The sequence below is a fragment of the Ictidomys tridecemlineatus genome, chromosome 9, assembly GCF_052094955.1.
Source record: "Ictidomys tridecemlineatus isolate mIctTri1 chromosome 9, mIctTri1.hap1, whole genome shotgun sequence".
NCBI classification, from domain to species: Eukaryota; Metazoa; Chordata; class Mammalia; order Rodentia; family Sciuridae; genus Ictidomys; species Ictidomys tridecemlineatus.
Window position 1 is genome coordinate 31,850,818 of NC_135485.1, and position 23,647 is coordinate 31,874,464.

Here is a 23,647-nt window from a genome sequence, read left to right on the forward strand (position 1 = left end):
AGTTGTTGATAGACCTTTATTTTATTCATTTATCTGTATGTGGTGCTGAGAATCAAACCCAGTGCATCACAATGTGAGGCAAGCACTCTACCACTGAGCCACAACCCCAGCCCTGCATTAGATATTTTACCAAGTAGTCAGATCCCATGAGGACTTTCCCCCTCTGCCTCATGGCACATTTGGCAAGTTTTGAAACCTCCCCACTGTCAACCAGATAGAGCACAAAAAGGTAGAAAACATCCTTTGGAGGCAAGATCCAAGGGGAGTTGGACTGACATTTTAAGGAAAGAGTATATTAAAAGGACCAAGAGACTGTATAGCAGCACTGTCCAGTGGGAATAAAATGCAAGGCACAAATGACAACCACCTATGAGATTTAAAATATTCTAGTAGCCAGATTAAAAACAGTAAAAAAGGGACTCAAGATGTAAATCAGTAATAAAGCATGTGCCTAGCATGCATAAGGACCTGAGTTCAATTCCTTTTGACAAAACAAGAAGCCAAAACATAGTACAAAGAAACAGATGAAATTATTTTTGTGAGGTATTTAATTCAACATATCCAAAATATTATTTCAACAGTATATAAGTTATTAATGAATTAATTTTTTTTAGTACAGTGTTTGAAATCTGGCATGGATTTTATTTTTGTGGCACATCTCATATGAAAGAAACCATCAGTGATTCTCTGGTGAGCATGGTATAACCACCACTTGTTGTTCCACAGAGCCTAGAGCTAAGTTCCATTCATTGCTCTAAATAACACTTAGAACAAGTTGAATAGATTAAAAAGTGATTTAGTCTCACTGGTTGGTGGACACTGTGTGGTTTGAATGATATGACCTGAAAATGAAATTTTTAAACATTTTTGGGATTTTGTGTGTGTATTTAATTGGCCAAATTGAGACTGTTTTGCTACAGATTAAACTACCTTTCTCTTCCATTTTGTGGTGCCATAACAAAGTCCAACAGCCTGGGTGACTTGAACAACAGAAATTCATTCTCCCTCAGTCTGGAACCTGGGAAGTACAAGATCAGGGTGGTGGTGAGAGACGTTTCATTTTGAGGCCTCTTAGTTTGCAGGCAGCTACCATCTCATTATACGCTCATGTGGCTTTTTTTTTTTTTTTAATGACTATGCATGGAGAGAGAGATTGTTTTCTTCTAAGGCCACCAGTCCTGTTAAGATACCATTATAATCTGACTTAACCTTAATTACCTCCTAAAGACTCTTGTATACAGTCATATTCGTTAGGGTTTCAACATATACTTTTGGGGTGTGTCCATAATTCAGTTTATAGTGTGAGCTTTAGTGTTCATATGTAGACATGTGTAGAAAATATAACTAGAAAAAAAGAGAAATTTAGGAGATAATGGAATGCCACTTCTGAGTGTATCTGTAATAAATGGTCCTTTGATCTGTGAGTTAAAGGATCCAGTGGTGTTCAAACCTGGCTCTTGTACTCACTAATACTAGTAGGTGAATTGAGGCAAGTTACCTACTTCTGTGGCTCTCAGTCTCCTTTTCTATAAAAAGCTATACTTAACCTCAGGGTTGTTGTGGGTTAAATAATGAATATTAAAGTGCTTTTTAAACTTGCTATTTAAAATTTTTGGTGTTGCCACATTACTGTGACTTGCACATAGTAGGCACTGAAAATATTTTTAAAATGATTTCAACACAGTGATAATATATTTTATTACATGCATCAGATAATGTGAGCTTTTAAGAGGGTTTCTGTCATTACTGAGGGAGAACATGTATGCTAATCCAGTTGTCAGAAGCATTAAGTCATCAGAATGTCTCAAAATCAATCTGTTTACAAATTGTGTCAGTTATACCTTCAAAATATATTCAGTATTAGACAGTTTTTGCCTGCTTCAGTTCTCACCTAGATTATTGCAACAACTTCCTTATTTTACCCTTTCTTCTGCTTTTGTCTCCCTTCTTCCTAGTTTTTATTTTTGTTGTAGCAACCACAATCATTCTGTGAAATCACAAATCAGAATCTGTCTCCTGAAGGAAAACAACAACTTCAAGTGGCTTCTACTCTCAGAGTCCTTACAGTGCATATGTGCCCCCAGGATTCAACACATGCTAGGAAAACACTTTAACACTGAATTCCATCTCCAGATCTCCAAGCACTTCTTGATCATCTCCTATTTTCCCCCTCATTCGGAGCATTCTAGCCACACTGGTTTCTTGCTCTGCTCTGAATAAGCCAAGTAGATTCCTGCTTTGAGCACACAATTGCTCCAGTCTAGAATGTTGTAGTTGATATCCATTTCACTCATTCCTTTACTTGCTTCAGATCTTTATTCAAATGTCACCTGGTGAGACTTTTCTGGACTGATCTATCTAAATATATTGTTCTTACCTCTACAGTAGTCTTTCTACTTGTTTTATTTTTTTCTCTAGTACTTGTCATAGTCTTACAGCACTTACAGATAACAACTATCATACACTTTTTTTTAATCATGTCTTCCTCACCAGAGTTTTAGGTAAACAGCTGTTAAGGATTGTTTTTAAAGGTGATTAACAGATCTGTTTGTTTACTTTCACCTTTCCTTTTCATTATATTTAATAATTCTGTTCAGGATAATGTCTCTTTAGCATCATTGCCAGAATTCCCATCTCCATCCCAGTGCCGGTGAAGACTAAGAAAACCAAACTACAGCTTCTTCTAGCTATCACAGTAAACTGTATAAACTGATGCATCAATGAATATAACTCAACAAGTAATGCTCAAATCAAGGACTTGATTTACTTTGGGAGGAAATGGACATATTGATAGACTCCTCCGATTTGAACTGCTTGCAGAACTTGCCTGGACTATATATCAGTTGCATGCATTGTGACTATCGTCTGGTGCAGCGAATTGTGGTACTGCTGGCATATCTTTGCTGATGGTGTCACCAGTGATGCAATTTCCTTGCCAGCGCACCCCATGTTAATTGTGGTAATGCTGGCATCTTTGCTGATGTTGTCACCAGTGACGCAATTTTTCCAAAGGAGCCGTCAATTGGCTTGGTGTCGTGGCATTTCTGTATCCTCCTCCCTTCTACTAGTGATGGTCTAAAATTTGGGGGCCAACAGAGGTGAGGCAAAGAACCTCACCCCCCCCCACTGGCACCAAGGCTAAATTTGGGGGCCAACAGAGGTGAGGCAAGAACCTCACCCCCCCCACTGGTGCATAGGCCTATCCACAAGCATGGCTGAATGCTGGACCGGTAGTCAGTGACGGGTTGATCTGATTGCAGTGGATTCAACCTAAGACAGGAAACTGACGCCTAAAGGTCAGTTCTCCCATGACGGGTAAGAACCACATGTTGAATTGGACAACCTACCAGGCAGGGTCCTAAGCCACATTGCTTGTTGTTTAATTAATCAGAAGGGGGGAGATGCTGAGGGCCATTGCCAAGTAGGAATGACGCATCGAAATCCTTGCCAGCGTACCCCATGTTAAATGGACTTGCCTTGGAAATTTGCTATGACCTTGCATGTGTGTTTGAGAAAGGTGACCCTGCTCAATGACTAGGGTGGATCCAGGATTAGGGTGTATCCTGCAGGTTTGAGGAAGTATCCCGGTCCTTGAGTTTAGGGCGTTCCCGGTTTAAGACAATAGGAGTTTTAGGGAAGTTGGAGGTTGAAGATTATTGCTGCTGGCAGTAGGGCATGCCTGCTGCCTGAGTTCCCGCTGAGTTCTCATGGAGAGAAAGTATTTAGGACGTGAATTGTGCGGGAGATTGGGAATTTCCCCTGAGCATGTGTGGAGGCTGGTGTGAGAGCGGGAATAAAGAATTGCTGTTTGAACCTATAAAGCTGTGTGGTGGCTCGTGATCTTGTGCCAAGCCGAGACATTGGCATTTGGCATTTAAGCTTCATTAGAATAAGAATCATTTTGTTTTCCTCATTGTAAAAACCACTTGCTAGAACACAGTAGGCACTAAATACAAGCTCAGTATTTGAAACCTTCCCTGTCAGTTAAATAAGAGGAATTCTTAGAAAGATATTGGTGGTTAAAAGTTGGAAAGAGTGTAGAATCAGGATTGGAAACTGTATAACTGAGAATGATACAGTTTCCATTGGGAACAGTCATTGCTATTGCGGGGGCACTCTCCTAGACTTCTATCCTTACCATCCCTGAGACCTGGATATAATTTATTTCATAACCCTTCACCAGAGTATACTCCACGAGATGCCTTGCTTTTTTTCATTACTTTCAAATTGAAACCTCTCAAAAGATGTTCTGTTAGTTGGTTGGAGCCTCTGTCACAATGCATGGGCCCTAGCTGCAAAGGAGTCCAGAAAGCAAGATCCAGCATTCTATCTTGAGGAGGAAGATAGGAAATTTCCCAGATATTGAAAGTTATGTTCAAAATATACCAGCAGGCATGAAATAAGATAAATGCCCTCCATAGCACCAAGTTCTATCATTAAAAATAAAACTTGCAGCTCAAGGACTAAAAACATAATTCAGATTTTGTTTCCAACAGCAACAACAGTTAAAAAATATCTTTAAAAAAAAAGAAAAAAAGACAGTGTCTCCTGATGTTGCCAGGGTGGCCTCCAACTTCTGGGCTCAAGTGATCTTCCTGTCTCAGCCTCCCTGATCCTACTAAGCAGCTATAACTTACTGTGCCCAATTCCTTCTTTCAGTTTTGTTTTTTCATTTTTTTTATTTGGCAGTTTTGGCGGTACTGGGGATTGAACTCAGGCAGGGCCTCACATATGCTAGGCAAGCACTCAATCATTGGAGCTATATACCTAGCCCCTTTTATTTTCTTTATTCTTGACCTTGCTTTTATTCTCTACAAGTAGTTTCATATATTCATTTGACCTCTTAGTAATAAGACTAAGCCTACTGCCTAGAGTATAGTTTCCATTGTGACTGGTAGGCCTTGGCTAGGGTGGGTTGAACAAAAATCTGCATCTTTTATTTATGAAAGGGAATCAGGTGTGAGCCCATTATCAGAAAATGTGTTAAAGCATGTGAAATATCAGATTGCTCAACTTTTAAGGGCATATTTTCTGCTTGTTACAAACCATGCTTTGATGAGGTCAAATGCTAGACTGAAATCTATGAATAGAATTGATACTAGTTTATCATTTTTTTTTCTGTAACCACCTTCTTTTGTTTTTCTTTTTCAAGTAGGGATCGGGAGTTACTCTTAAATTATTAGATATTCAAGTTTAGAATCCAATGTCATTATTATACAATTCAGTTGCTGAAATAACATGTAGCAGATGCTACAGTGCAAGTTAATAAATGGTTCTTTTTTGCACTCTAGCCTCTGATTGCAATTCCTTTGTCACAGATGTGGGTTTAGTAATTATTCTTTTGACACTTTATAGAAATTTGGCTTTTTAAAAGGCATTTTGCTTCTATTATTTGCTTTTATTTTTTATTTTCTACTTCTTAAGTTCTTACATTTATCTTAACTCTTTATAAAGCCTCAGGACTTTTTAGTTCACTTCTGCTGTGCAGAAGAATGTGAATACTTCCAATAATTCTTTCCTTATTGTAACCAAGCCAAAGCTTGTTTTCCATTTTACTGGCACAGTTGAGGCCTCAACTTTTAAGGGCATATTTTCTGCCTGTTACAAACCATGCTTTGACTTCCCTTTTCCAAGCTTGTCTTCTTCCTAATCAGAAAACAAGGAAGGGCCAAGATTTTCTTCCCATTCAAATTTCTATATAGTTGCTTGTATCCAAAGGTAGACATAACATAGCTAAAATTAATACTAGAATTGACTCAATTCATTTTTTTTTTTTTTGTCGTGCTGGGAATTGAACCCAGGGCCTTGTGCATTCAAGGCAAGCACTCTACCAAGCGAGCTATATTCAATTCAACTTTTTTGAAAAGAAGACCAAAAAAGGTAAAGATCTAGATATTTTTAGAGCAAATGGTGCAAAATTTCACAGAAATCTCTTTATATTTGGATTGATGTCAGATAAAAGTATTTTCAGCAAGCTACCAAAAGATAAGAAATGTTGGAAGTATTGGGATAAAAATGTAGTAAAATTGATGTGAACCAAGAAGCTGTATTGATGTGTGTCCATGCTGTTGAAATATCTGGAAGATGGAATTTCCTTGAAGATGAAGGAAGAGTGTAAGAATAGAATAGACTTAAGAATCTAGCCCTGTTTATCTTTTTACCTTCATATCTCTTCTAGGATAGATAAATATTTGATGCAAAATTATGAAGAATACTGTTCCCTGTCCTTTCTCCTTGATTCCCAATAGTGATGCTGATAATGTGAAGTGGCTTTAGACATGGAGAGAGGTGGTGGGTGGGAAAACCTGTATTACTATATATACATGAAGATTCAGAAATCTAAAAATAAACACAAATACAAACACACTTGGTGGAAGCTGATGATCATTGCTTTTATATAGTGCCAAACTGTTATGGTTTCTCAGTAGTGGTACTCTTTGACATTTGGGGGGATATAATTCTTTGTTGTGAGAGGCTGCCCTATGCATTGTAGGTTGTTTAGCAGTATCTCTGGGCTCTACCCATTAGATGCCAGTAGCATCCAGCTATGATAGTAAAAAAGGTCTCCAGACATTGCCAGAACCTGCCCCTGGTTGAGAATCACTGCTGCAGAAGCAACTTGTGTTTGGGCATGGGGGATGTGGAGCCTTGAGCTCGGGCACGGAGACTGGAAAGGCCGAGGGGCAGAAGTGTGAGGGTTGTAAGGATACCTGTGGAGAAATGGAAGGAGATGGTAGATGAAGGAAACTGAATGGAATGCTGGGACAGACTACATATGTAGATTCCTAAAGGAAAAAGAAAGGATCTTAGAGGCTGAGAGTCTTTTAGAAATGTAGGTCAGTAGTTGTAACATTTAAGAGGATAGACTTATTTCTCTTAGAAAGTTTTGTTTACTGAGAGGGAAGAAGAGTTGATCAGAAAAAGAAGTGGAGGGGCTGGGATTGTGGCTCAGCAGTAGAGTGCTCACTTAGCATGGGACCCGGGTTCGATCGATCCTCAGCACCACATATAAACAAAGATGTTGTGTCCGCCGAAAAAACTAAAAAATATTAAAATTATCTCTCTCTCTCTCTCTAAAAAAATAATAATAATAAAATGAGAATATTTTAAAAAAATAAATAAAGGCATTGTGTTGTGTCCATCTACATCTAAAAAATAAATATTTAAAAAAAATAAGTGGAAGTGCCTTGAAAGCTATCTTTCTACTTAAAGTTGGATTGATGTCACAAAAGTAAACTTGAATCCCTTGTCCTTCTCAGTGAAGGAGAATGCAGTTATGTAGTTCTTAGAATTTTTATTCCTCACATCATTTGCATACATCATGTGTCCCATGTGCTGTAATATAAAATGAAAATTAAAAATAAAAAGATGAAGAAATATTCCCTATACAGTATTTACTGTATATTAGGCAGAACAAAAATTTGAAGCTAGTTTTACTGAAAATCTCAACTCCAAAAGCATAAGCACGAGCTGGGCACAGTGGTGCACACTTGTAATCCCAGCAGCTCGGGAGATTGAGGTAGGATGGTGAGTTCAAAGCCAGCCTCAGCAATAGCAAGGCCTAAGCAACTCAAGTAAGACTTTGTCTCTAAATAAAATGTAAAATAGGGCTGGGGATGTGGCTCAGTGTTTGAGTGCCCCTGTGTTCAATCCCTGTACTTGCCTCCACTCAAAAAAAAGCATAATCTGTTTTATATAGTCGGCACTTTTTACAATTTCAGTGTCTCTATATATCAGCCTCCTTAAGTTACTATAACTTTCATTTTAGGTATTAAAATTTAGTCCTAATCATTTAAAGCAATCTCATATTTAGTTAAAAAAAAAATTCAGCTACCCTCTGGGGAAAACTAGATCTGTGTTCCAGCTTTCTTTGCACACATCTCTCTTCCGCATGCCTGCTTTTTTAATGGTGAGGTCAGGAGGCTCAGGAAGAAAAACAGGCAATATCTTAATAAGGTGGTTGTGTAGGTCATTGTAGTTTATTTAGTTTACTCTATTGAAGAGACATGGTTATCCCAGCAGGCCTCATGAGAAACTCAAACCCAAAGCAGCCCCCTTACAAGACTTATATCTGTCAGCTGACTCCCTACTGGCAGTAGTGAATTCTTCTGATACATACATACTTCTGGCCAGTGCTTTGTTCTAGCAAGACTCTAGGCCTCAGTCTTATTTATTCTCTGATCCCAATTTTGAAGTCTGTTGGATCAGATAGTGCTGGGTTTCTGTTCTCGAGACTAAAAGGCTTAGGGGTCACTCCAGTTAAACTGGGCTAACTGGGCTGTGCAAAATAACCACACAAGAGACACAAATACCTTTTTCTTTGGGGTTGCTGTGACGCTCCTCTGACCTTAAGGGTCCACAGAAAGGAGAGAGTGAGAGCACGCTGACCCCTTTTACTGAGGAGAATAAGACAAAAGAGAAATTTCTATGGTATAACAACTATGGATCCTATCTTGTGGGATCCAATCTTACACGTGACTGAGTTGACACTCCCCAGCTGGGGGCTGAGGCGCACATCGCAGAAATCTAGAAAGGCTCAGGGGCAGGAGGCCATTCCCCACGCTTCTTGGGGGGGGTGAGGGTCCGGTGTCTGGTTCCCCATGGCATTGTTTCACCCATGGGGCTGTAGCAAGATACACCCATGAACCAGACACCGACCCTCACACCCAAGAAGGTGGGGAAAGCTCTGCCCCTGAGCTTTCTCAGATTTCTGCGACTGAGCGCCTCAGCACCCAGCTGGGGAGTGTAACTCAGTCACGTGTAAGATTGGTCTCCCACAAGATAGGATCCATAGTTGTTATACCATAGAAATTCTCTTTAGTCTTATTTCTCCTCAGTGCTCAAAAAATCCCTCCAGGTTCATAGCATAGGGGCAGGCAACTTTGATGGCTAAGCAGACATCCAAATGGGGAATGGAGATACCAGTCTTCTTTCCTGTTTTGTTATCAGGGATTGAACCTAAGGTACATTCCCTGTCCATCACCCCAACTTTTAAAAAAAAAATCAAATTTTTTATTTGTTGAGACAGGATATCACTGAGTTGCTAAGGCTGGCTCTGAATTTGGGATCCTCCTGCCTCTACCTCCTGAGTTGCTGGGATTACAGGCAGGAGCTCACACACCTGACACTAGTCTTTTTGTCTTGAAGATATAAAAACTCTACTAGTACCATGTGATATTCACAAATGTCGTAAACAAAACAGAAAAAGTATTAACCATTAATGAAACAAATAATTTAACACCAAGTACTTCTTTTTTTAAGACTTCAGAGGGTTGGGGTGTAGCACGGTGGTAAAGCACTAGCTTAGCTTTCATGAGGCCCTGGGTTCCATTCTCAGTTCTGCAAACAAACAAAAACCATCATCTAGATGTTGTGATATGTATATCCAAGAAAATCTTGCTTTTAGAAAAACATAAAGAACTTTTAATAAGGATGAACAACACACTAAAAAGAAATATGGGCAAGAGACTTGAATAGAATATGAAGAGGAGATCCAAAAAGACAAAATTTATTTTTTAAAAGGTGTCCAACTTCATTTATCATCAAGGAAATTCAAATTAAAATTACAATGCCATGCCATTACAAATTCACCACAGTGATTAAAATAAAAAAGAATAACAAATGTTGATGCAGTTGTGAGCAAACAGAACTTTCAAAAATTGCTGATGGGAGTATGTACAGATAAAAGCACTATGGAAAACTGTTAGTAACTGCTAAAGCTGGAAGTGTGCATTTCTCTGTAATCCAGTAATTTTGGTTCTAGGAATGTATCCATCAGAAATGCACACGTGTCCAACATAATTTGTTAATGGCCCTAAATTGGATATCACCAAAATGCTCATCAGTGGTAGAATGGATAAATTGTGGGATACAATAGAATCCTATCTAGCAAAAATAAAAAACACAATATAGATGAATCCCATAAACACAATGTTGAGATAAAGAAGCCAAACCCAAAGTGTATGTAGCATACAATTTGTGCATACAAAGTCCACAAAAAGGCAAAATTACTCTGTTAGAAGCAGGATTAATAGTACACTTTCAGGGTAGGAGACAGTGATTGCCAGAGAGGCTTCTGGGAAGCTGGCACTGCTGGGTACTGGTTTCTTAGTTTTGTTCACTAGTGAAAATGTGTGCCCTTAAGAATTGCATCTTCTGAATATACTTCAACAAAAAATACCACTGGATTTATTTTCACTTTACCAATGAACTACATCCCCAGCCCTTTTTATTTTTTTATTTTGAGACAGGGTCTTGCTAAATTGCTTAGGGCCTCGCTAAATTAAATTCTAAAAAAGAAAAAAAAATTGAATGAGAATTTCTCTTGGTGTGTCTAACTGTGGTTTCAAGGAAAAAAAATGACTCCACAAATATTGTCTTCTCAAGAAGTACCAAATCTCCATGTTCCGTCCCTAGTTTTTTTTCTCACAACAAATATTACCCAAATGTTCAGTTTCTTTTGTCCCCAAGCATATTTAGTAACTCTTTCCCCAACTGTAATCCCAATCATACTAACTTCTGAACAAAGTGTGTGTGTGTATTTATAAAAAATTGTGACAAAAAAACCAAACAAACCCACAAACAACTTAGAATGTCAGAGGTGGAGGATCTGTGAGAATAACCTACCCTTTTCCCCCACCCCCTTTCTCAGCACATATAGAGATTTGGAGTCAAAGGACCAGAGTCTGATTCCATGTTCTATCACACTCTTCTTCTTTTTTTTCCTATCACATACTTGCTTAATGAAATGGGAGGAAAAAATCTCAACTTCTGGAAAATGAAAGGGAGGATTAGCAACCTGGTCTGAAATCATATCAACTCCAAGTTGCCCTTTCTTTATTTATGCAGGAGAAGTTTGCCTATATGTACAAAATGTGTCTGTGCACATCCACTTTACTTTTGACCACGGCAGAGTGTGACACTCTTGGTAGCCATGATTATCATTTTTATCCATACGTTATGATAAAGGTGTTCTCATGGGACAGCTCCTTCTTTCGCCTGAGGAAAAAGAACATAATGGCAACTAATATATCTGTGCTAAATTTGTGTTTCTGATGTGCCTTAGGATAGCCACTGGATTTATTTTCTAATGGATTATCTAAGTCAGTTTTCCAGGTAACCAGCCAAGTTTGTCTCATGATCTGAATCATCATTTCCCCAAAGCTATCAACAAACAGGATGAAACCAAGGAATAGTCAATTCAGTTTTAGAAGCAAGTTTCTGAACGGTGTTGGGACTTCAGAGTTAATAGAGAACCTTACAGGAGTTATAGTGTATGGAAATTAAAATGACACTTGACCTCTTTCCTGCATCTATTTCCTTCTATCTGACATAACAGTTGTCTATTTTTAGGCATCTTTTTATATCAGGAATCTTCATGAAACTCATACAAACTAAAATTACATTGATCACACATAAAATGATGTTTAAGAGTTTCTGGGAAAATTCTCACTCTTCATCTACATTCCAGAAAAAAATTGAGATCACATTGTCATTCAAATCTTTGAAAGAATAGTACCCACTGACTCTAAAGTAAAGAGTGGAGCTTAAGAGAAAGGTCTTTGTGCCTTAGTTTCTTCATCTAGAATTTGATAAGGTGTTAGGAAGGGTGTAATGGACCTAAAGGTTCAGTAAATAATCAATATTTCTACTACTATCATTATTTAAAATTATGTGTTTAAATTTTCTGTATCAGCTGGGTACAGTCGCACATGCTGTAATTCCAGTGGCTTGGGAGGCTGAGGCAGGAAGATTGCAAGTTCAAAGCCAACCTCAGGAACTTAGCAAGCCCTAAGGATTTAGTGAGACCTTGTCTCAAAAAAATAAAGGGCTGGGTATGTAGCTCAATGGTTAGACACTGAGTTCAATCTCTATTATACCCCTCCCCGCAAAAAAATTTGTTTCCTCCTTCAACAGAAAATAAACTCTATGATGCTGGAATCTTACCTGTTTAATACATACAGGCAAATGCTGAATGTGTGTCAAGGAGCATAAAAGTAAAATTTCTTAGTAAGGATGGGATTTCTCAAAGAATTAAAAGGAAAATTTCCTAAGGAACTCTCAAACTGACATTAATTTTTCAAGACTTGGGAAAATTTTGAAGACTATCTAGCAGGACAAGTATATGATGTGGGTGTAAAGAGCAATATAGAAGTATTTCAAGCCTTGTGCAGGGTTAAATAAAATAATAGTATGATCCATTATTTTTCAAACTTATTTGGCAAATCAAGGCTACTGGAGGTTTGTAAAAATTGTCTACATCAAGTTATACCTGCCTATACCAAGAAAAAGGAGGGTAGAGCCAGGCATGGTGGCACATGCTTAAAATACTAGCAGGTCAGGAAGCAGAGGTAGGAGAATTCCAAGTTTAAAGCCAGCCTTAGCAGTGGCCAGGCACTAAGCAACTCATTGAGACCCTGTCTCTAAATAAAATACAAAGTAGGGCTGGGAATGCAGCTCAGTGGTTGAGTGTTCCTAGGTTCAATCCCTGGTACCCTCCCCTACCCCCCAAAAAAGGAGGGCAGGGAAAAACACATAGTGAAAATTTACTATATATCAGTATTAAGTTCTTCACATCACATGGCTATTGTTAAAATTACTTTAACGCCTACATAAAATACATCTTAAAAGTTTCTTATCAGAAAAGTATATTCCTCTAAGATTAAAAACTAGATTAAAAAGAATAAAATTCCATTGCACAAAACAAAACAAAACTTAAGCACTTACTTTGATCATTAAAATGACAGTGGAAACCAGGACCACTTTAACAATGCAAAACGTTAGGTTAATTTTGTTCAGAAAGAATTATTCATAAATGTTAATGAATATTTTACATACATTTACTATAAAGTTAGAAGCCTTTGTGTATTTTTTTATCATAAAGTTGAAAAAAAAATTTGTATGGAGGATTTATCCCAGGGGCACTTTACCAATGAATTACACCTCCAGCCCTTTTTATTTCTTTATTTTGAGACAGGGTCTTGCTAAGTTGCTTAGGGCCTGGCTAAATTGCAGAGGCTGACCTTTAACTTGTGATCATCCTGTCTCAACTTCCCAAGTTGTTAGGGTTACAGGTGTGGGCCACACACAGAAAGTTGAATTTCTGTTAAATTTACTTTCCATTCTTGTAACTATTTACTCATTCACCTGATTATACTTAATTGGTATAAAAGACTATGTTGATTCTGTTTAAATTAGGAACATACTAATTAAATTCCTCTCTAAGTAGTTATCTTGTAGTAATACAGTTGAGCCACTCAGACTAAAACAAACCATCATTCAGTTTGTGCCAGGCACTGTTTTAGCCCCTTGAAAACAGCAATGTAGAAACGGAGAATTCCAATATCATGGTGCTTATTTTCTACTCCAGGAGGCAGAAAACAAAATAATAAATAATTTCAAATAGCGTTTCGAAGAAAAGTACACTTGGCAACGAGGTACAGAATGACGACACCAGTTACAGGTTGGGTCATCAAAGACCTCTCTTGAATTTGAGCTAAGGCCCTAACAAGCATATCAGAAATAAACAGGCTTGTATTGAACGTTGTTCAGGTTTCTTTCTCCTAGGGACCAGATTGTTTCCAAATTTCCACACCTTCGTTTATCCCAAATTATCACAAACACATAAAATCTCTAATTTTATTATATTACAGACGAGAATCTCAGGTTCACAAATTGGGCAAGTAATTCCCAAGTGCGTACTTCTTACTTTCTTGACATTGATTACACAACGGTGTTACAAGGAGAACGAAGAACCATGAGTTCGAGGACTTCTAGGGGAAGTACTGAGGAAGACTCCTTCTCACCTTTCCTCCCATTTCCAACACCATGGCTCAGGCTACAAAGCCCAGTTAAAAGAAGTCAAAGAAAGAAGAGGCATCGTTCCCAAAGGCCGTCGCTTCTCTCACGGTTTTCGTGGCGCTAAAACGCAAATAAGGGGAGTGATGATTTCCAGCCCAGCGCAAGCAAAAGCACTGGTACGAACAGAATACAGGGCAACACCCACTTCCACCGACCGCCACGCCCTCTCGAGCGGGCCGTTTACATAGGGAAGGCTCGCGATTCGCGCTTAGCGCGTTACGTCATTTCCGCTGTTTCCAAAGCGGGCGTCATTAAATATCATTACGATTTCCGGGTCGTTGAGGCCGCCTTAGGCGGCGTAGGCATCCGTGTTTGCTGGTGTCCAGTCTATGGAGGCAGTTGGTGCTGGCGGCGGCGCCGAGGCAGGAGGCGGTGTCCGAGTAGGGGCCTCTGCCCCGCCAGGATGTTACCGGGCTTGGCCGCCGCCGCTGCGGCCTACCGATGGAGCTGGTCCTCTTTCTGCCGGCTTCATCTGCGCCGCACGGCAGCTGCCCGTGGCTCCAGCGACCGCCAGGGTGAGTGTCCCGTGCTGGCCGCTGGTTCCGCGGGCCGGGCCGGGCCGGACTTAGGCTCGGCGCGTCACTTCGGGCAGTGATCACCTTGCCCTTTCCCAACCCCAGAACCTTTCTTTCCGGACTCCGCCTTTAGGGGTCAGCCTGCCCATCCCTCAACGGACGTGACAGGTACTCCTGATCCTGGTGCCGCCTGCAGCCCCAGCCCCGGCCGGCCCGCCGGTCCCTGAAGCTGACCTCTTTGTAATAAACAAAACCTTAACGTGCGCTTCGTGGTGTCGGGTGATGAGCCCCTAGTCAGTCGGAAATGGCGGATCCGCAGAGTTCCTGAGCTTTTTGATCTCACGAACTCACCTTCACTTAGCACTTTTGACTGAGAGATTCTTTCGCTGCTCTCAACTTGGTTTCTTAAATTTCCTAAAAGAAAAGTGGGAGATGTCACACAACATTACGGATTAAGAAGTATGAGGGCATCCCACAGGCATTGAATGAATCCCATTTTGGAGCGCAAAACAAAAGAACTCTCAGTTCATCTAACAGTCCCACTGGTGAAATATTTCCTGGAGCAGTAGTAACCTAGGAGAGGGAAAGGTGGTTCAGATTTTTTTTTTTCTTACTTAAATTTGTTAGAGAGGTTTCAAATGAACATTGAGCTTGTAATCAATCAGTCATACCCTGTTTTTGCAGTAGCTTGACATCAGGAACAGATGGGAACCCTGAGGGAGATGAACTAAATTTGTCCCTAATAGAATCCTCCAGATACTTGGGAATGCAAGGATTATTTACAAAAACATTTTCAAAAAATTAATGTTTGAAAATGTGTAACATGTTGCCACCTTCCAATAGAAGATGGAAGTTGCAGTAATTGGGTTTGTAAATTGGCTTACGTTGTGTGCTGTGAAAATAAATTAGAATATATTTGTCTTACAACTGTAATAAATGTAAAACCTAGTTCTTAAAATATTAAACGGATTTATTTTAACAGTATAGTTCTCGGTGCATTTTGTTAGTGATAGAAAAGTGTAACTATTGAGTTTTTTTTATAGTGACAATATACCTGACTCGCTAATGAACATAATGAATCATCTGGTTATATACTATACTCCAAAAGTCCTCAAGTAATTGTTTCTATTAATCAAACAGTTTGGCATTTTACAATGAAATTACATTTATTGGTTGCTAAATTTAATCTAAACTTAATGTTGGTAAAATATTGAAATAGTGTAATTTGAAATCCCTGTTCTCTTTAGCTGGAAATTATGTACACTCTTTGTCTCATCCATCTGTGAAACATAGATAATAATTACCACTCTAACTAGTCAGGATGACTTTGCAAAGTTCTTTGAAATGTTTAGTACTACAACAATTAAAGTGGGTTGAAAACACTGGGTTTTAAATATAACCATGTTTGTGGGAATTTAGTTTAATACTGAAACACTTTTTAAAAGGGAACCATAATTATAATAAAATTTAAAAACCATGGGCTGCGATTGTGGCACAAGGGCAGAGTGATTGCCTCACATATGTGAGGCACTGGGTTCAATCCTCAGCACCATATAAAAATAAATAAATAAAAAATAAATAAGTAAAAGTATTAAAAAAAAACATTGGGAAAAAATACTATTTGAACTCAATGCCTCTGAGAAGAAAACACTATTTGAAGAACCTTTTTTTTTTTTGGTTGGGAGGAAGGGATCCAAAAAACAGATGTTTTACAAAGTCAGTTTTTGCTTCGAAAGCGCCTATGTGCCTATGTTGCTGAGGAAGAGAATAAAGAGAGGAGGAAACCTTGAGGAAAACAGTTGCTTGATTTGAAAAAAAAAGATGAGGCATTCCTTTAAAGGCAAAATAGTATTCAAGAGCTTTCCTGTACAAAAACAATGAGAACCCCATTCTGAGTTGTTTGGTAGCCATATTTAAAAATGTAAACATAAATTAATAAAATTTCCCAGTATGTTCAAAACATTTCAACCATACAATCATTTTTAAAATTGAGTTATAGGGAGCAGTTCTCATTTCAGGCATGGGAGAGTGCAGGAAATCAAAGGGCAATTGAAGCCTTTATAAACTTAAAAGTATCTGAATCATGAGTTACAGAGAATGGAAACTCCAGTTTTCTTCAATAACTTGATGTCACTACTCTGAGTTTGAAAATTAAGTCAGCTGTTTAAAGGGTTCTGTGTATACTTTACACATTCAGAAGCATTTTTAGCCCCTTCCTCTCAATTATTAAGCTGTTTTACATTTTCTTTCTTTATTAAGTCTTCAGAATCCAGTATTTTACACTTCCAACAATTCTCAGTTTAGATTAACCCACACTTCAAATGCTCAATTCACAGAGACTATTGGATAGTATATTCTTGAGTCAGTATCCCTAATTTATAAGAATTTTTACAGCTGAGCATGGTGGTGCATACTTTTAATCCCAGCTTCGTGGGAGGCTGATGTTGGAGGATCATAAGCTCAAAGCGATCCTCAGCAACACAGCAAGACCCTGTCTCAAAATTAGGAATAAGCACTCCTGAGTTTAATCCCTGGTACCAAAAAAAAAAAAAAAAAAAAAAAAGAAAGAAAAAGAAAAAAAATAAGAAAGAAAATAAAAGAAACTTGTGAACATTCCAGTAGAAAAATGGTCAAAGAAAATAATAAATCAATAAAGAAATTTTATCCGCCGATAGGAATGTACAAATGCTCCAAACACTGAAAAATATAGACATATACCTTTGAAGAATTTACTACTTATTGTCTAGTATGTACCTCATGGGGTATTTGTTGAGTGGGAATCATTCTGCAGAGAGATGCTAGGCATTGTTTTTGTAGGTAGTATTTAGTCCTGAGCAAGACAGTTTCCATCTTTATTGGTCAGATACCCAAAATATGAAGTCTAAACTGCTGTAAAAGAAAAAAAGCAGAGTGATGGACTAGAAAGTAACCAAGAGGGCCATTTTGTTAGTGCTGGCCTTGGACTTTTCATTTCGTGAAAGATGAAAATAAGCAAGCCAGGTTAAAATCTAGGGGAGTGAGCAAACCAGAAAGCAACGTGGAACCATGAGTACTATTCTGGAGCAAAAAGAAATCTGCTGTGCCTGGGGTATGAGGTAGGTGGAATGAAATGAAGTTTGAGAGTTGTTAGACCCTTTTAGGCCACTAGTTTAAAAACAAAAGGCAGTGTTATAAAAATACACTGTGACTACTGGGTGAAGAATGGATTGGAAAGGGTGGAGTATGGATAGAGGAGATAGGGGACTATGAAGTTATTGAGGCAAGCAGGGTTGTGTTAGGATGATGCTGGTTAGCAATGGAGATGAGAGAATAGATTTGACATATGTTTTGGAGAATTAAGTTGATAGTATGTAAAAAGCCTTTAGCAGGATGAATAGTACTTGGTAAATCCTCAATGGTAAATGTTTTTTTTATTGTTTTTAGTTTTTCTAAATGTCAAGAAGAATTAAGATAATAGCGATGCATGCCAAGATGCAGTACGGGAATTTGTTAGCATCACATGTTGTTTCCTTACTCAAAAAAAAAAAAAAAAAAAAAAGACCTGTTCCTTACTGTGTCCTAGAGAAGTCACATCATAGACTGTATTATAAGTTATGATGATGATAAGACCTTGAAAATTTTCTAGATAATTTAGCAATGGATATATTTTTAGTTTATTACTATAGATATTTTTTAGTACAGAATAGTAGAAGGCATAAAGTAAAAATTATACATAATCACAATATTTTACTAGTCACATTTTTAGTAGTCAAAATCATAGTGTATTAGTCTCATGCTTTTATCCTTCTTATTAGAAATTTTTAATGAAAATATAGGGGCCTGCCTTATGTGATCATTTTTCTGCTAGGGAACATTTAAGTTGTTTCTGTTTTTTCTATGATAAATAATACCATGAAGAATAGTCTTTGCATTCTGTACGTTTTTCAAATTCACACTTAGTAACCTCTTTAGTAATAATTATAATAATTATTTAATTTTTATATGTCAGTGATTTCAAAATTTTGGGTAAAAAACTACTGAACCAGTTTTCTTCAGAAAGGCGACTGACATCTGGAAAAGAGGCTACAAGTTTGATTCTTGTCTTGAAATTAGCCAGAAATAAGCTCAAACTCCAAGCAGTAGCTTGATTCTTATCTTGCAATTAGCCAGAAATAAGCTCAAACTTCAAGCAATCTTTTTGTTTTTAGCTAGTGTTTCTGTAGAATCAACATATACCATAGATGTCACTTTGGGAAAAAAGGAATTTCTTTTTGTTGTTTGCAGTCTAAACACAAAGGCCATTTTTTTTTTTTCCCCTGAAACCTAGAGTAAGTGATGGGTGACAAACCAGACTGGAAATAGAGGACAACTGGTGATCAGGAGCAGTGGTCTTCAGGAGCTATGGAGGAAATAACAGTAAAATAAAAGCAGAGAATTGTTTTGAATGACTAGTGATGTTTGTGACTGGACTGATATTCCACAATCTTGATGAAAAACAGCCCTTACATGTCCAGCAATAAGAAAGGCCTTGTCCAGTTTGGTAGACTACTGAGTGCCAAACTAAGGACTGATATTCCATGCATAGCTTATTTTAGATGTCACCTACAAGAAAGGGCAATAATAGTGGTAGTATTTTTTACTACATTACTGCGTGCTAGAATTAATTAGTTCATAATTCTTACAGCAAATGGTTGATTCTGCTGCTGCTGCTGCTGCTGCTTAGTTACTAACTACATTTGTTTGATTGTTTGACTCATATAAGGTCCTGTTTAGTTTTTAAAATATAATCAGTTTTGTGTCTTGATGCCAAATATATACTTTTAAAGTTGCAGATGCCTGAATTTCTACTGAGGGTAAAAATTAAGAACTTTCAGAATAGTTCATTAGGAAGTTAAGATTACTAGAATAGGGTAAAAGATTTGAAGAGACCCCCCTACTGGCCAAGAATGGAACAATTTTAGCATTAATCCAGATAATGATTGAAATGGATTAAAATATATCAAATAGGTTAAACACCACCTTAGGAATTCAGTCCGCAGGATCTGAATTCTAAGAAACTACCAGGACAAAAATTCAAGACAGCTGGTTCAACATAAATATGTTCAGTCAAAAAAAAGAAAAAAAGAGATTCTGCTGGGTGCCATGGTGAACGCCTGTAATCCCTGTACCTCAGAAGGATGAGACAGGAGGATTGCAAGTTCAAAGCCAGCCTCAGCAAAAGTGAGGTGACAAGCAACTCAGTGAGACACTGTCTCTAAATAAATGCAAAATAGGTCTAGGGATGTGGCTCAATGGTCAAGTGCCCCTGAGTTCAATCCCTGGTACCTTCCCACCCACACCCATAAAAAAGACATTCTGCAACTTTAAAGAGAATTAAAAGACATCTTAATATGCCTCTTAGATATATATACTTAAGTATTTATGAATGATATTATTTGCTGTTTGAGATTTGATTTAGTTTAATATGGTAGTGTGTAGATATTGGTACAATTAGACATGTGGCAAGATTTCCCATGAGTTTATAATTGTTGAAAGTCAGTAACAAATATGTGAAAGTTTATTGTACTGTTTTTATTATCTTTGTATATGTTTGGACTTTAACAAAATATTTTAAAAATGAATTTTGAAAAACTAGCATCAGGTCATAAGAAAAAAGTCATCTTCTGAGGAAGGATTTTTTAGGCTGTGGAGTAATCTCTCTTTAAATACTTTAGCACAAACTCTATAAAAGTATTTCATTAATGGATGAGAAAAAGTGTTGGTGCCATATAGTCCTTGTTGAGGAACAGTTATAAAAGTTATTTTGAATAGGACTGAAAAGTCAGAATGCCAGCGTCCCCAGTGAAGAAGAAGCTTATCTAGAGCATGGATTTCTTAGGGGGACTTCTTGAGCTCTTGTTTCACTAGTTAATTTTGCTAACTGGTTACATTGTGCAGGAATCTTCCAAGTTATGTTTTGTCTACTCAGCTTTAGGAAATAGATGCAAATGGCTAAAAATATACTGGACCTCCAGCAATTTGCCAAATAAGTGAAAGTGCCATTGTGGAATATATTTTCCAAGAAAATAAATTCCAAGCCTAAAACTTGAGTGAATAATATTGCCTTATGTCCTTTGTGCTCTTTAAATTATCTTCAGCATTCACAATAAACTGTATTTCTGATGTATTCTCTGTGCCTTTAAGAAAAGGTTTTTCTTTATTTCAGAAGGTATATATTTGCATACACACATACATGAATTAAGATTTTTGCATGATTATTATTAAGTTAGAAAATTTCAGTTCTGAACTGCTCAACCCTTCACTTAGAAAAACTAGATTATCTACAATATGATTTCATCTAAAACTTCAAAGAATATGAATTGTGTCTAGACAGAATTTTTGAGTTCTTTCTAAAAGGGGAATTCTAAGTACTCATAGTAAAAAGGAGAGTCGCCAGAATGTAAAGACATTGCTTTTCTATCACTTTAGTGCAAAGTGGACTATATTCTCCTTTAGTCCTGCAAAGCCCAGGGTCAACACAGAAGCAACAACTGAAGTACTTCATAATTAGTCTTCTTATTCTTTCCTCAATTAAAATATCCATATATAGAGACATCTCACCAAATGTTGATCTAATTATCTGATTAGAAATAAGTGACAATATGAATTAATTAATGTTTATAATTAATTAATGTCACTATAATTACATTAATGAATCTCCAGCAAGTGAAAAGAAGGCAGGGAATAATTTTGAGTAGAAAGCCCTCCTGACACCCTACCGCCTCCATGGAGTCTTCTATTTTGAAAAATACGCCAACTTTAAAAAAATTATTCATATATGACAGCAGAATGCATAACAATTCCTATTACATATATAGAGCACAATTTTTCATATCTCTGCTTGTATACAAAATGTATTGACACCAATTCATGTCTTCATACATGATAATAATATCCATCACATTCCACTATCATTTCTAACCCCATGCCCTCTCCCTCCCTCTCCCACCCCTCTACCCTATTCAGAGTTCATCTATTTCTCCCATGCTTCCCTTCCTTACCCAGCTGTGAATCAGCCTCCTTATATCAGAGAAAACATTCGGCATTTGGTTTGGGGGGATTGGCTAACTTCACTTAGCATTATCTTCTCCAACTCCATCTATTTACCTGCAAATGCCATGATTTTATTCTCTTTTATTGCTGAGTAATATTCCATTGTGTATATATGCCACATTTTTTTTTATCCTTCATCTATTGAAGGGCATCTAGGTTGGTTCCACAGTTTAGCTATTGTGAATTGTGTAGCTATAAACATTGATGTGGCTGTTTCCCTGTAGTAGTATGTTATTTTTAAGTCCTTTGGGTATAGTCTGAGGAGAGGGATAGCTGGGTCAAATGGTGGTTCCATTCCCAATTTTCCAAGAAATCTCCATACTGCTTTCTGTATTGGCTGCACCAAGTTTCAGCCCCACCAGCAATGTATGAGAGTGTACCTTTTCCCCCACATCCTTGCCAATACTTATTATTGTTTGTATTCATAATAGCTGTCATTCTGACTGGAGTGAGATGAAATCTTAGAATAGTTTTGATTTGCTCTTCTCTGATTGCTAGTGATGATAAACATTTTTTCATATATTTGTTGATTGATTGTATATCATCTTCTGAGAAGTATCTGTTCGGGTCCTTGGCCCATTTATTGATTGGGTTATTTGTTTTTTGGTGTTTAGCATTTTGAGTTCTTTATATATCCTAGAGATGAGTGCTCTATCTGTTGTGTGAAGGGTAAAGATTTGCTCACAAGATGTAGGCTCTCTATTTACCTCACAGATTGTTTCTTTTGCTGAGAAGAAACTTTTTAGTTTGAATCTATCCCATTTATTGATTCTTGATTTTAATTCTTGCACCAGCAGAGTCTTATTAAGGAAGTCAGGGCCTGATCCCACATAATAGAGGTTAGGGCTACTTTTTCTTCTATTAGAGGCAGGGTCTTTGGTTTTATTCCTAAGTCCTTGATCCATTTTGAGTTGAATTTTGTGCATGGTGAGAGATAGGGGTTTAATTTCATTTTGTTGCATATGGATTTCCAGTTTTCCCAGCACCATTTGTTGGAGAGGCTATCTTTTCTCCAACGCACGTTTTTGGCACCTTTGTCTAATGTAAGATAATTGTAATTTTGTGGGTTAGTCTCTGTGTCCTCTATTCTGTACCATTGGTCTACCAGTCTGTTTTGGTGCCAGTACCATGCTGTTTTTGTTACTATTTATGCCAACTTTTTTTTTTAGTATGCAACTAGCATACAAAACAAAGAGTATCTGTCTAGATAGATACTTTTTTCAGAATACCCAAATATGAATGTTTTGCCTTTAAGTGTTTTTTAAGTTGCCACATAAATTTACAAATTAGAGAAAAAAAATTTAAAATGTATTTTTTCTTTACAAAATGTTCCTCTATACTTAGGGAGATACCTCCAGTGAAGGCAGATTGTTATTGTGCATCTAGGAGTTGGTGTGAAATTAAAATATATTTTTTTCTTTTAGAATGGCGGAATTTAGTGACAGCTGGAAGTTTTGCATACATGGTTCCCTATAGTCACCCACATATTTGTGTACTGAGTCAAGTAAAGTTGTACTCTACAAATGTTCAGAAAGAAGGACAGGGATCACAAACTCTCAGAGTGGAAAAAGTACCATCATTAGATGAAACAGGTATGTATAAACTTTTAGATCTTTTTTTTTTCCTGTATACTTGAATGGTTTGTGTAAAATTATATGCTCCTTGAATATCTGATAGAGTTTGTAAAAGTAGCCTGACTTGTATTTTCTTTGTGGGATCTATTAAACTGCTGCTTTAATTTCTTTAGTTTTTCTATTTCTTTTTGATTCAGTTTTGGTAAGTTATATTTTTTCTAGGAATTTTTACATTTAAACTGAATTTTTAATATATTGCCATAAAGCTCATAATATTCTGTTCATCCTCAGTTGCACAGATAGTTCTTTTTTCATTCCCAATATCTATCTTATTTTTAAATAAATTGTGTCAAATCTTTGTTTTTTATTATTATTTTTTAAAAATATTTAGTTTTTACTTATAGGTGGATACAATGTCTTCATTTTGCTTTATGTGGAGCTAAGGATCGAGCGCTCTACCTCTGAGCCACAACCCCAGCCCTTTTTATTATTTTTCAAATATTAATTTTTTACTCTGAACCATCATATTGTATATTTATTTCTTTTCATAATTTTTTTAGTTGTAGTACATAATACTTTTATTTATTCATTTATTTATTTATTTAGTACTGAGGATCAAACCCAGTG

General features: G+C 37.2%; 1 protein-coding gene across 2 annotated transcripts in view; it reads left to right on the forward strand.

Moving 5' to 3' along the window:
• The first annotated feature begins 14,110 nt into the window (after positions 1-14,110).
• The window catches only part of Slc30a9 (solute carrier family 30 member 9), a 96,043-nt gene continuing 86,506 nt past the window's right edge, over positions 14,111-23,647 (forward strand). Inside the window, exons 1-2 of one of the 2 annotated variants that reach the window (XM_013356254.4) lie at positions 14,111-14,375; positions 22,871-23,038. In XM_013356254.4, coding sequence (XP_013211708.2) covers positions 14,264-14,375; positions 22,871-23,038 — 280 coding nt within the window. In that variant the 5' untranslated portion in view covers positions 14,111-14,263. The remainder of the gene's footprint in view (positions 14,376-22,870; positions 23,039-23,647) is intronic. The other variant, XM_005319948.5, reaches the window with a different exon arrangement.